Here is a 14,571-nt window from a genome sequence, read left to right on the forward strand (position 1 = left end):
GAGTAATTTTATAAAATTTATTGATTACATTTATACACCAAATAAGTTCAAGGTATTATGCAACACCGGTGTACTACAAAAAAGAACCAACGATTGTATAAATAACTTTATCAATTGAAATACCAAAGTGTTTTAATTTGATTGGCTATAGTCGCGTCGTTTGCAAATTGATAACAATTGAATTTGAATTAAATAACCTAAATCGTGTTCTGTTGTTCACCTTTATAATTATACTTAATTAAGTAATTAATGATAAGGATAATGTTGCTGCTGGCCTTGTAATGGTTCGTGGAACAGATAGAATACAAAACAGCCATGTAAATAAAGAGAGTTGTCATGTTAATAGAGTCAGTGATGCCCCGCAAAGGCCTCGACCCGAATCATATCGAAGAGCATCAATAGTAAATCGTAGGTATTTTTATATAGGTAAGACAGGATAGGATTTTTGAAAGTTCAACCCCTAAGGGGTAAAATATGATTATTCTCGCCTATTGTCCCTGTCGGAGTTATTACTAAACTTATAATTAGAATTATTTAGATAGAGCTTGTTCAAATACGGCATAGAGTCGGTCTGTTATCTTATCAGTTTACTGCAACCAGGTTATCGACTGCCATGTTTGCGTTTCCTATCTTCAAATCTCGTCGGTGTGTGTTATCTACACCTATCGTAGTACGAAAGCACGTTGGGTGTTAAAATTATTTTTAAAAATTACTTACACACATAGGTATGGTCCAACGCAGACGACGGATTTTTGCCTAAGACAAATTTTTTACCTATCATTCTTGACTTTAGAGTTTAGACAGTAGAAAATTGGTATGTTTCATTTGATAACTGATTTTCATGTAGGTAGCTTATTCGACAAACTTGATATTCACGTCAGCGCCCTCTCCGTCAAAAATCGGGTCGAGTCGGCGACAGTTTCACTGATTTTTGTCCCGCTCTATCTTATCCGATTTCGTCGGATCTACCACTATCGGTCATTTGCGATAGGCGACAAGTGAATATTTGTTTTTATCATTGTAGGGATGTATAAAAGTCACATGAGATTCTTATCACAAAGGTCGCTTATCATTAACATGCCTGCATTACTTTGCGGCGCGTCGCCTAAATTTGAAGCTGTTTTGAAATCCCAAACTATTTTGACTGATGAGTTTGCCCGCACAGCGAATAAAAATCGCGCGTAATTTTTTTCGCAATTAACAATTGCAATCTTATGGAGATATCCGCAAAGAGCTTGTCATATAATATGTTAGGAGTTTTTGTGAAGGATCAATCCAAAAAAAAATTCACCAGAGAAACAAGGTCAACATTGACGTCGACACATTTTGTCTATTATGATGATGTCTGTGATGAAAGAAACGTGACTCACATAACAGGACGTCGCGGTCAGTGGTGATTTAAAAAGCTGCTTTCAGATGCATTGTGCGTGCAAATTACATAGCATTAGTTATTCGCATGTTACCGCTAACACGATTAGCACAAGGCCAAAACAGACACACGACCTCTTTGCATGATTTACGGGGAAAAACTACTTAGCGATCAAGTTTGTAGATTTGCGCGCCCGCGAGCCCGCATGGCGGATTCGAGTCATAAAAAACTTTCAATACAAAATTATCGACTTAGACAATTAGACAAGTAGGTGATGGCTTTATTTTAATCTGTAACCCTCAATTTTAGATTAATAAAAATGACCTAATTATTATAATATTTTGTTGTCAGGTAACAATCGTCGGCACAGAATTTATTATTATAATAACTAGCTGATGCCTTACTATATATATTATGGGTACTGTTTGACTTATCGGGATAAAAATTGGCTATCACTCTCCAGGTTTTTAACTCTACTCATGCAAAAAGTAACGCCAACCTGCATTGCTCCGTTGCGACTAGGGGCAAACCAACAAACTAGGACACTTTCGTATTTATAGTGATTTAGAGAAGAATGCAACAATCAAGTCTAACAAAATAGAAAATAAATTCGATGTCAGATTAGTTAATGCATTGAGTCGTAAAACTAAAGGCAATCTATACCTACGACAGTGTCACGGAATAGTTGGGGCTGTGCCAAATTGTTTGCAAGTTGTTAAATACGCCAGGCATGTTGGTCAACGATCGATATTTTGTTTATGTTGACCTATAGATATTATAGGTAGAAAGACCTACTGCTATCGTCCAAAAATAATTTAGTTGGTCGTACCTACTCCTTGAGATAAAATTAACTACTCGTAGTATCTCTACGCCTCCCAAACGGAAGTACCCTATAGGTTTTCTTGGCAGACACGACAGACGGACAGACAGACAATAAAGTGATCCTATAAGGGTTCCGTTTTTCATTTTGCGTAAGGAACCCTTGAAATGCATTTTTGTTTTTTTATCTCTTTTTAATCTATTCTCTATAGTTATCTAATTTATAAATGATAGATTATAATAGATTAAGGATACAAACAATGTTATCTGATATAACCTTTAAAAGTCCGTTATATCTGAACAAATAACTATTTCTGATTCAGCGAATTGATAAATAATTTATTCGTATCAAGTAGGTATGTAGGTGGATTGATATTATATACAATGGTTTTTTTGTTGCCGATAAAAAATATGCTTTGCACGTTGCTGGGTATTTCCTCGAAATCGATTTATAGTATTTTTTTTACTCTACATTAATACCTAAGTAGGTACCTACCTACCTATAACTACATTTTATCTAGGAACATTTTATTTATAAATATGTTTACTGCAAAATACATAATATTTACAGCAAGAACTAGGGAGTTTTTTATCATTGAGGAAAGTAAAACAGTCATGAACCCATCCATAGTGTGAAATTGGTTATGCATGATGCATGCCTGATATTCAACGCACACATGTCGCAGGCAATGTGTTCGATCAACTTTTTATCACTAGTCGATTGCAATGACTTGTACTCGCATGCTATAACGACTAGCTCACATCGCGTATCGTGATTATCGACATCTGCCCTTCCTGTTATGTTATCTATGGCAGTTGCTATACTTTGATAGTGGATTTGCCTCGTTGGAGACGGGTGTCGGGTGCTGCATGCGTTGCCGTCAGGTGCGCGCTCTTTGTATGCGCGGGGCGAGGCTCCCCTTTTCCATCCCTCGTCTCCTGCCTCACACCCGCACTGCCGTTCACTTGTTGCTACGTTGTGCTACGTCGACGTCGTGAGACTGGCGCGGTGTGCCCCTCCCCCCTCCTCAGGCCACCACTTCCCCGCGTTTCAGTTCTTTGTGCGCCACCGAGGCTTTTGCACGTCTGTGCCGTAACGAATCGTTTTAGCATAGTCGTGATCTTTGTTCAATTATATTATAGCTGTATGTGCTATACCTAGCTACATAGCGTAGCCGACTGGAGTGGTGTTGGTGTGTGTGCAGGTGAACGCCTGGCTGCGTCGACTTCCTGACCGCTTTCAAGGACGCAACTTGGATTGCTTTTAATTTTCAACGGTCGTCGCAGCGAACGTGGAGGATCCTTTTTATAGCCTGGATATTTTTGTGATTGTGACTTTGAACTCTCGTGTGATTGATCACTGTTGATGAAAAGAAAATAAAATTGTTATTTAAGTGATGAAGTGCCGCTGAAAACATTTTTAATTACGGAAGATTTTTAAGTGCCTTTTACCCCCTTTCCACCAGTGAGTATCCTTTGCGTATCTAGTCATATTATTATCAACTTACCATTTAAGTTGGTATTCGTACCTCAAAAAGAAAAAAGGAACCCTGATAGGATCACTTCATTGTCTGTCTGTCTGTTTTGTAACAATCCGGATGATAGACGAGTTTTGATTAAAGATTGACTAATGCGCATGGAAGTGATACCGACCAAGTTTTAATACAATAAGTAGAGCATTTTAATTTTTGACGTTATTAATTTTTGTTCGTAGTTGGATGTTTTATTTTTTGTAAAACGATTGAGGACTTATGTATCTGCGTACCTATTTATTGAATCACTGAAATATTTTTTTACATTAATAAGTAATACCTATAAGTAATACCTACTATGCGAACGAATTACTTCCTTTTATTACATGCCCAAGATTTTTTAAATTTAATACATTATTTAAAAAATGTAGATAATATAAGTAGGTGTTTATCTAAATAAATGCGTCATTATAGCGTTATCTTATGTATAGGTTTGTGTCAAAGGCTTATTGAAATAATTCGATTGAAGTATCGCTACGTTACGTCGCGGTTAACTAGTCGTGCATTCGAATGACCTTTAATCAGCACAGCAGTGTTATCGCCGTGTTCCGAACTCATTGTGTTGTTAACGTGCCCTGGCCCTCAAGTTGTGCTTATCGCAGCTTATCTCCACTGTTTATTCATTTATAGCGCACTTGCTGATGCCCGCGACTTCGTCCGCGTGGATTTAGGTTTTCGAAATCCCGTGGCAAGTGGGAACACTTTGATTTTCCGGGATAAGAATTAGCTTATGTTCTAATCCAGGCTCATCTATCTTAATTATCTCAATTATATTATTAATATTATTAATATTATTAATTAGGTAACCTAACTCTATGCTAAATTTTAGCCAAATCCGTCTAGTAGATTTTGCGTGAAGGAACAGACATACACACACACACACACACACACACAAACTATCGTCTTTATAATATTATAGTCAGATATGGAGCTTTCTACAGGCTTGTATTTCACTTGCACTAATTTGAAATCATCGCGATAATGTTGAAAGACTTCTTTGTCTAAATATCAAAAAACAGTACAATAAAACAAGTGATATGTTACCTTAACTTATTAAGTAGGTAGGTAATCAACCCAAAATTAACTTTTGAAATGGAGTAGATATAGAGATATGCTCTATTTCATCTTGCCATATTTTGTAATTCATTAGATAACATAGTCTAACAAGCAAAAATATATATTTTCTGGATGGAAATTCAAAAACCCGTTAAAAAAAATATATCAAGACTCATTCATATAAAAGAGTTTTAAAACTGTAGTCAAGGTGAAATAAACGATGAAATTACATTTAAACGGTCCGATTGCAATCAAGCCAGTACGCATGCTAGGTATTTCCCATAAAATATCGTTTTAACAAAAACGTTTAATTTTAATAACAGAGTAAACTTATGTAAACGTTAAACCTGTATGCAATTTGTAATAGCATTGCACAATTACGCAGTGCAGTTATAGATATGTAGCGTAGGTAATCATTATGTAACTATGAAACCATAATAACAGGTAGGTACAAAACCTTCAAGCTAGTGCATTACCAATAACGATATCCGATCTGTCGGCCGATCACGATCACTTTTTGTTGAGTTGCATAACACGCCTACGAGTAAAATTATACTGACTATACGGAAGTCTGCAAATAGAAGTTCGGAAACAACCTACCTAAACTTTGCATAAACTTGCAAAACGGAATTGCTTTAATCTTTACCAGGCTTCAAGTTAGGCCTTCAAAAGAAGTATTAAATCGTTGAAAGTTATAATTATCTCTGTTAGTTCTTTTATCTAATTAAAAATAAGTTGGTCGACCTAATGTTGCTTATAAGAACTTAATTCTAGCTTGGTAGATAAATAGCCACAGTGTTTATAATCTCCGTAGTTATAATTAATACGCTTAAAGTTCATTTTAAAGAATAATAACTATGTACATTTGTTTGCTAAACACTTGAAACTAAAAATGTGTAGCTTAAAGTAATTCTCGCTTGGTAGATAGATAGGTACCTACAATGTATATAATCTCGTATTGTTGACTTGCGGTTTTGCGGTAATCTCGGCAAGTACCTACATACCTCCGTTCTTTATTCAATTACAGCAATTTTAAATTACAGACAAGTTTTACGTAATCGGGTAATATCGAGATAATTGCTTTACGGCTACAGAGAAAGCTTTGTCGCTATTAATTAATATTCTATTAAGTAGCGGTTATTGTCCGACTGGAAGTGTTCATTACACGCTCGGCGAGGCTGTACGCTCTAATGGTTTTAACGAGATATCTACTTTAGTCTACAAACAGTGCTTCAATACTGTATTGGAATCTTAAATATAAGTACCTATAACATAATAGTATAGATATTTTGTCTATACAGACTTAACGGAGTAAGTAGTTAGGTAGTTCCGGTATTCCTCAGTTCGTGACTTAGCACATTACAGTTGATAGACCACAGTTAGTTGGGCTAGCTATTACGATCTGAATTGTACATTATTATATTAACAAGGTTAAAAAGGTGCGGTTTCATTGATCGTTCGAAGTCATGCACGAGATCTATTGCCCTATATTGAGAAGTATTGTTGCAGGCAGATATTTAGCCTTAGTCATGTGAATTGTGAACAGGCTGATAGTATTAACCTTTTGGCCGTCCATTTCCGTTGCAATGAAACTCTAGTAACTATTCATTCGTGTCAACGCGTCCTCATTTTATTGGTCACTTAACAACTGACGCAGCAATTTATTCTCGGAAGGCGTGATTGTGGTCATGGAAAATGTTTCCAAGATGAGTTATTTAAATTCCAACTCGATCCAACTAGTTAGCGAGTGGTTGACGTAAGAAATGTTTAAGTAATCATTTTCAGTCTATTCCATTTAAGTTCACGCAACCTAAATAACGAGTTGGCGTATTTTATTAACATTGCCATTTTAGTAGTAGCCGTTCGTGTATTGGTGCAATAGTTGCGTCTACGAACCGTCCGTATTCATGAATAATTCAATAAAGATCAGAATTCACGTCGGCTGCTGCGTTCTCGGAACACCCGTCTGTATCAACTTTTTGCCTCTCCTTTCTACGGACCTATCTAATGAAATGTTCTCTCACCGGCCCCGCCTCACCGTTTGTCTTGTCAATCAGCTGCTGTCACGCGGTGCACGTTGCCGCACTTCCCCCTACGAGTTATTTGTTACCCCTATTGTCCTCGACCGCTGATCACTGTCGCATTGTCTCGGCACTATTGTTTACAGCCACTCAATAGTGTGTTTTCTCAGAGATTCTCTCATTGTAAACATTCTAGTGTTTACTTAAGAATTGGCTTGTTTCCAATTGTCTGTGTTCATTTTCAAAATTGAAAAAGTTATTATTAACTCTGATTACGTTATCGTTTAATGTTATTATTAGATCAACGACTTAATTGATTATACTGCCACTCCCCGTCGTATTAAATCAATAATGATAAGATTGTTTGTTTTAGTAGCCTTTAGTCGTCGTCGTTATTATCAACCCATAGGCGTCTATAGCTGCACATTTTTGTGTGAGGTCGCCAATCCAGCACCTTATGAGCGTAATGTTTATCAGTTTCTCGACCTATGTGTCCCACCCACTGCCACTTCAGCTTTGCAAGTTGGTAACTTTAGTTCTATGCATCTCCTCACTCCGATTTGATACCGTAGAGAAACTCCGAGCATTGCTCTCTCTCTCCGTCGCTCGCTGAGTGACTCTGAGCTTTGTTATGAGGCCCATAGTTAGCGACTATGTAGCGTATGATCCGTATATCATCCCTGGTAACACGCACGTTCGAAGACTGGTCTTCAAGGATTGGAATTTTGGACGAAAGACTTCTCGAATCTTTTTGAACGCTGTCCAGCGAAATGTTCATAGGAGGAAAACAATGCTAAATAATTTAATAACAATGCTATTATAATTTACATGCTAATAAACAATGCGGTATGCGAGTTACGATAACGCGATTTCTCTACGACGCGACCGGTTCTTTGATATGCAATCATAGAAGCTATTAAAGATGACCGACTTCCTGACTAAACATTATGTTTGTATCATAAACAATTGTTATCATTATACAAAAGCGGCGAGATGAAATCTTATAGCACGCACGCCTGAACACATAAACCGTTCGAAGTACACGATGTTTGGTCTCTTCAGTATTTATGTTTGTTATGAATAATTAATTATTTATGCGATTATGTAAATGCGCATCGCCGTTAACAGCTTCTCATTAAAATTCCTTTGTGGCTTGCATGACACGCAGGCTTGTTCTTTTGTGTAGGTTTCGTGTCGAATTTTATATTGCCAACGAACATTTTAATTTATTCAGTTATTATATAATCCACTGCTAACGTTTCTTTTATTGTCCTTTTTTATTTCGTGGATAGCTATTTTAATAGGAATTACTTACTTTGAATGCAAATTGAAGTCGTTTTATATGCAAATGTAACCTAGAACATCCTCTTTCTTATTATTCATTTTATTTTTTCCATATCTTAGTATAGTCAGTTTCTCATAGTTAAATTTGCATTGAATAAAGGATAGCTAACCTAATTATATGTTCTTTTTATCGTCAATTATAATAGTATGAACGTGATTAATTATTATACATATATAAATCTTATGTAAAAAAAACAGTGTTATCTTATTGTCTTATAATTTTTTACTTGAGTAAATTTTACACTTATCCGTTTGTCTGTAAACGAATTGAGTTAATTATTATCAAAAGTGCTGAGATACTTGGCGTTTTTGCCACAGTGCCCTCGATCGCCAAACGCCGGCGAATAGCGCGCCATGTTGCCTGCACATTTGGCGGGCAGCCAGTCATTCACGTGTCTGTCGGCACAAAACCCGACACACGCAATTCTAGCGACTGTGCCAACATAGATTCGCATACTACAATGTCTACCGACGATGTCATCTTCCTGTTCCGGTATTAATAGCCCGAACGTGACTTTGTATATTAATTTCTTGTCAAGGCGAAACGAGGCTGACCTGTGAAAGTGGCAAATGCAATCGCGTTGAAATTTCATAATAAACTATTCATAATTAATATTAATAAAAAATAATATTAATAAAAAATACATCGATGCTTAATAACTATAAAATCTGCTCGTCACGATTCAAATCCATCCAAAACAACTACCAAAGCAAATGTCTAAATCGTTTTCTATGTAGCTATGTTTAATGTTTGCTCATAAATTTAATTTGATATGTTTAAAGCGGCGGTGTCATAACGTCACATTTTTGCGACTGTGTAGGCGTAGTGTGAATGAGCTGGTTTTGGCTACTCTCCAAACGTGTTTGGATCGACATGCCGAATTACTGACGTAAACCATTTGTCAGCCGATTTGCTGATACTTGTATCTATATTTGTTATTTGCCCATTAGTTTCACTCTTAATCTAAATTTAAATAATATCTACTTCCTTAAAATTGCTTGAAAGGTTTCAGAGAAGTAATTTTTAACTTTTACCATTTACTTGTTTTTCTGTTTATTTCGAGTAAAGAACGAAGGAGAAACAAATTACATTTAAATATCGTACAGTAGGTACTAATGTGAACTAGTTAGCCTGAAGTACTTTGTCTAAAGAGTCAAGACGAAGGTGATTAACAGTTTGTTTCCTTTGTTGCAGGTGCCGCAGAAAGTGTGAGTGCGAGTGGTGATGTGGTGGCGGTTAGTGAGGAAAATAAGTGCGTAAAGGAGGAAACGAAGGCTGAGGTGTGCTCAAAAAGTGTTGGTGAAGTGAAGAGTGGAGTGAGTGCGGGCGCGGATGGTGTTGGCAGCGCCGTGGCCTCCGAGGAGGACGACTGTGTGATAGTGTGCGCGCGCGATGCGGACGATCGGTCCGACTCCGGCGTGAGCGGCGTGCGTTCGGGCGGGTCGGCCAGCTCTGTGGAGGAGTGGCGCGGGATGGCGCACGGCTACGGCGGCGGCCCGCCCCCGCCGCTGCTGCACCTGCCGCCGCCGCCGCCGCCCACTCTCTACCCCAGCGAGCTGCTGTGGAAGCAGCGCTACCAGCCGCCCATCCACCCGCAGCTGCACCACGCCATCGGTGACGAGTACATCGCAGCTGCCACCTTCGACAGAGAGAGACATGAAAGACTGCTACGGTTAGTTGCTTTACCTTTACATTACTCATACGTCGCTTCCTCCCGCAGTTGCCACAATAGATTTATCTGATGCCCTATTAGTAGAGCAGATTGGTTAAACAGAATCTAGTACCTGCCACTCTTATTAAAGTTAATTAAAAACTACTGAAAGTGAAAATCTATTTATAAAACATAAAAATTCCATGTTAAGAAAGAAAGCTTTCAAAAACATATAGCTATCAAATGTAAGAATGTATGAAAACCTTTATGAAAAAGCAGTAATAAACAGGCTTTGTTTACGAAAAGGTCTTAGAATAGGGTACTTATAATAATTGCATTTCCGGAATAGTTAGATAATCCAAAACATAAAATAAAGTTTATTCAGGCTAGCCAAAGAAGATAAAGCTAATGGAGGTTTCATAAATAAATTGGCTTCATACAAATAAGATAACAGCAATTTAAGAAAAAAAATTAATCACAAAAATTAAACCTCTCGTTTTTAATTTGTTGTTAAATGTGTTTGGATTATTCTTCTTGTAAATAAGTCGCAATGTATTTTCCTTGTTTCATACTGCCAACATCGCAACATTGAAAAACGTAGTGACTTTCAAGAGCTCTCGAGGTTGGTAAACCCATAATTTAACTATGCATTTTTGTTTTAAAGTGTTGTTTGTATATTTAAATAATCGTGATCATGTGGTAATCAAACTATTTTTTTTTTCTTTAACTCGCCTACTTATTTTGAAGCCATTTTTACTCTTATTATATTTAAGTACTTAGTTGATTGCCATTTTCAGAATTTTTAATAAATTAAACGGTGTTTTACTACAGTTCAATGTTATATGAAATAATATTATAACAAGAACTTGGCGCGTGCATTACCTTGCATACGTGCGCCCTGAAATTTTAGAACTTAATTAATAATATTGCACTGTTAAGTAATTATTTTATGACTGATTTCGGATCTTGCGTGGTTAAAGACTTGTAGATAGGTATTGTAATAAGGAATTTCTATAACATAACTACTATATATGTATATGTATGTAATATCTACTACAAAACTACTTACATACTTGTTAACTACAAAATGAGAATTCACATTTTTTTAGCTACTTATATGTAATTGATTAATTGTGTGTTAATTAAACCTTACTAATACTTAAGTCGTAGTCGTCCTAAACGATTATAAATATCCACAGATGTGTTAGTTTATCTCATCTGTGTAAATATCGGACGCTTGTCTAAACTTTTTAAGTAATAGGTATATAAAAGCTGGCGAAAGTTGGCAGAAATTAGTGAATTGCATAACGCCTTGAGTAGGTAGATACTTTTTATTTATCACTTTTTATTTACTGGAATTTATCAATTCGTATTTGTATTTTTGGGTTCCGTACCAAAATGGTAAAAATGGAACCCTTATGGTGTCACTTTCTCCGTCTATCCGTCTGTCTGTCACAATTTGGAACAGTTGTAAGTATATAATAGTGGTCCAATGTCAACGAAAATTATTTTTAGTTTAATTAAGGGGGAATCGGACTATACCAAGTAGAATTTCATATAAAAGGGCTGTATATTCTAATATTATTCATTTAACAACTCCATATAATTTTGGCATCTCCAGTATCCACACACACAGGTGTTGCCAGTGTGGCGTATCATTCGGAAAATTGATAACATACTAGCTTTTGCGCGCAACTTTGTCCGCATTATATAATTTAAAGCCGGTAGCACTCGGGGATTATGTAGCTATAAATGTATAATGTATTATATCAGTGAAAGAATTTTCAGAATCGGATATTGGTTCCGGAGATATTACCCCTCACACACAAATTCACAAACTAACAAAATACCTCGTTAGAATTTTAGTACAGTACTTAGTATAGATAAAATGACTAATGTTTTGTTTAATTTGACGGAAGAGTGACTTCCGTAGGCCATTGTCATGGACATTAAACAATTCAAATAAGTTATTAATTTACATACAATAGATAAAATATCCGAGTTTTGTTTAAGAGTATCCTTCTTGTTTATATAATTGTAATATGTTACACTCAAGTGCATCATACTATTATCTAGGTGTATATAAATCAGTAGATAAGAGGGCTTGAAAATCGGACTATTTTTCAGCTTCGGAATCGGATTTTGAGGCTCAGTTTTCCAAGTCCGGAGTTCCGGACTTTCAAAGCTTCCTTGAACAAGTGTAAATTAAAAATTTATAACACCCCCGACAAGTGAAGGTTACAGTAACTAGAAAGGAGCTGATAACTTTCAAACGGCTGAACCAATTTTCTTGGATTATAGCTAAGAACACTCTCGATCAAGCCAAGCCACCTTTCAAACAAAAAAAAAACTAAATTAAAATCGGTTCATTAGTTTAGGAGCTACGATGCTACAGACAGATACACAGATACACACGTCAAACTTATAACACCCCTCTTTTGGGTCGTTAAAAAATTTAATGTGGTTAAATAATGCGTCTAATTTGAATATTTTATGTGCTTAGTAAATGAATATTCAAGTCTGTTGAGCATGAAAATAAAACTAATCAGTTTGAAAAATGAAAAGGAAACTTTAGTGTACGACCTTTTAAAACTTAGTTGTAAATTTTTTTTATTAGGTTCTCCATCGATGAAATTAGACAAAGTTTTACCCTATTTCATATGTACAGTAGGTACAATTTATGAAGACTTTGTAGGTTATTATTATGTAACTGCTGAATACCTCGACGTTCCTCTAATATATGGAAATCGAAACTCCGGTTATGTTCACGATAACTCCGGTTTTACAAAAGAACCTGTAAACCTTCGAAGCTCCGAAGTCATACCAAAAAAGTCATACCTTAGTAGAGAATGTTGTTGAACGTTTTTACCCCATTTTACAATCGAACCACGAGGCATCGCCAAGGTTTGCATCCCTACATAGTTGAAATCCCACGGACCCGTACAAAACGATTTGCTTCCTCGTTTCTGATACGCACTGTCTATCATACTGGTTACTTCAGAAGAGGAGTGAATAGGCACCTTCTGGGCAGGCGCGTTTCACCTTACGCTGCATTATCTCCATTGCAGTCAAGCCCATTTAGTTATTCGAAAAAAATGTAGTATTTTTAAATTACTTGGAACTCCACTTAGCAATGACATACCTAATCTTACTCGCAATCGGAGATAAAGAATAATTACCTAACGATAATTATTTGCTGGTATTCTGTGGTGCTGCAAATAGTCATGGGCGGCGGTAATCACTAAACATCAGGTGACCCGCCTGCCCGTTTGCGCGCTATTTTTTTATTTAAAAAGAAACATAGTAATATTCCATTCTCCATTTGTTGTACGATGGTACGGAACCTTTCGTGTGCAAGTCTGACTCGCGCTTGGCTGATTTTTATATATTATATCAAATACAACATTGCTAGTTAGCAACTAACATAGTATTATGTAGGTACTAATTAAATATTTATCTAACTACATACGATTATGTAAATGAATAAGGTAAATTGCAATTCCAGTCACACAACACTGATTGATAGAGAAGGAGATGTATTTGTAATTCTTATGAGTTGTGACGTATACAATTTGCTTACCACAAGGATAACAATAAATTCTCAGTAATCTGCGGTTGGCACGTTACCGCGCGGTAAAACTTATAAAATTCAATTATTTCTGAAATACATTCGTAAGCATAATATATATATAAATAGGTTAGACTAGTTAGTTAAGGAAATATAGTTTTCAAGATTTACCTATTTGTTAATGGAATATTACTAGGATATTGCCTATAATACTATTTATATTGTTTTTTATTATGTGCCTTTATGCCTGTAGTAATTAACTAGCCGTAACTATACATCCTGTTCTGATTTTATGCTGCGAGAAGTTCAAGGGGACTTTGCTAATTGCCAAAGAATTTTGCTCAGAGCTGTTCCTGCCCATTTTTACTTACGTAATAAAATAATCATGAAACTACTTTACTTTTATCATGTTCTTTATAATCTACTTGATATTCAAAAGGGCTTGTCTGTAGTCTTCGCCTTGACATATTTTCAAATATTTACCATTTCTGCGATTATGGTGTGATCGGATAAGGCTATACAAATAACTCTTACTTCCGAAATTAATGATAATAATCAATCTGTCTGTAACCTGTAGATAAGTTACTAATGGACAAAATTAATAATTATTAATTAATAATTGTTTTGTTTTTACAATCAATCCTATCTCATACAATCTATACTTCTCTACTAATATTATAAAGATAATCTCTGGACCTAATGAACCGATTTTAAAAATCCTTCCACCAGTAGAAAGTCACTTTATTCCTGAGTGACATAAGCTATATTTTATTTTCAAAAAATTAGAGATCCCTACGAAAATTGTAATAAGCTACCCTTGCGAAGCGGGAGGGGTCGCTGCTAGCCTTACGATGAGTTACTTAGCAACATTACCTTATGTTATATCAAAAAAAGTTGTATGGCCTTTTTGACAAATAACTACGTTGCTAAGTTAGTCATCGATATAATATAACAGATATATTGATGATATTAATTTTGGCTAAATAGCGAATGAACGAAACCAAAAAAGGCCATATTTTTGACCAAATCACTTACGTTGCTAAGTAGTGATTTTTCCGCGTTACTATAACTACTTATAATGTTATGAATATTTAGACCAGGCTTCTTTCAAGTTTTACCTAACACTTCGAAATTATCTATAGACGCTAAAGCCATCTGTTTTACCTGCTGATGCTGTGCACTACCATTAAGTTCTTCTAGTCAGTCTTTA

General features: G+C 36.0%; 1 protein-coding gene across 2 annotated transcripts in view; it reads left to right on the forward strand.

Moving 5' to 3' along the window:
- LOC123870212 (probable JmjC domain-containing histone demethylation protein 2C) overlaps positions 1-14,571 on the forward strand; it is a 216,098-nt gene that overhangs the window by 182,923 nt on the left and 18,604 nt on the right. The window contains exons 9-10 of one of the 2 annotated variants that reach the window (XM_045913418.1): positions 9,337-9,814; positions 10,395-10,415. In XM_045913418.1, the coding sequence (XP_045769374.1) occupies positions 9,337-9,814; positions 10,395-10,415 (499 nt within the window). The remainder of the gene's footprint in view (positions 1-9,336; positions 9,815-10,394; positions 10,416-14,571) is intronic. The other variant, XM_045913419.1, reaches the window with a different exon arrangement.

Source organism: Maniola jurtina, chromosome 12, assembly GCF_905333055.1.
Source record: "Maniola jurtina chromosome 12, ilManJurt1.1, whole genome shotgun sequence".
In the NCBI taxonomy this organism is placed as follows: Eukaryota; Metazoa; Arthropoda; class Insecta; order Lepidoptera; family Nymphalidae; genus Maniola; species Maniola jurtina.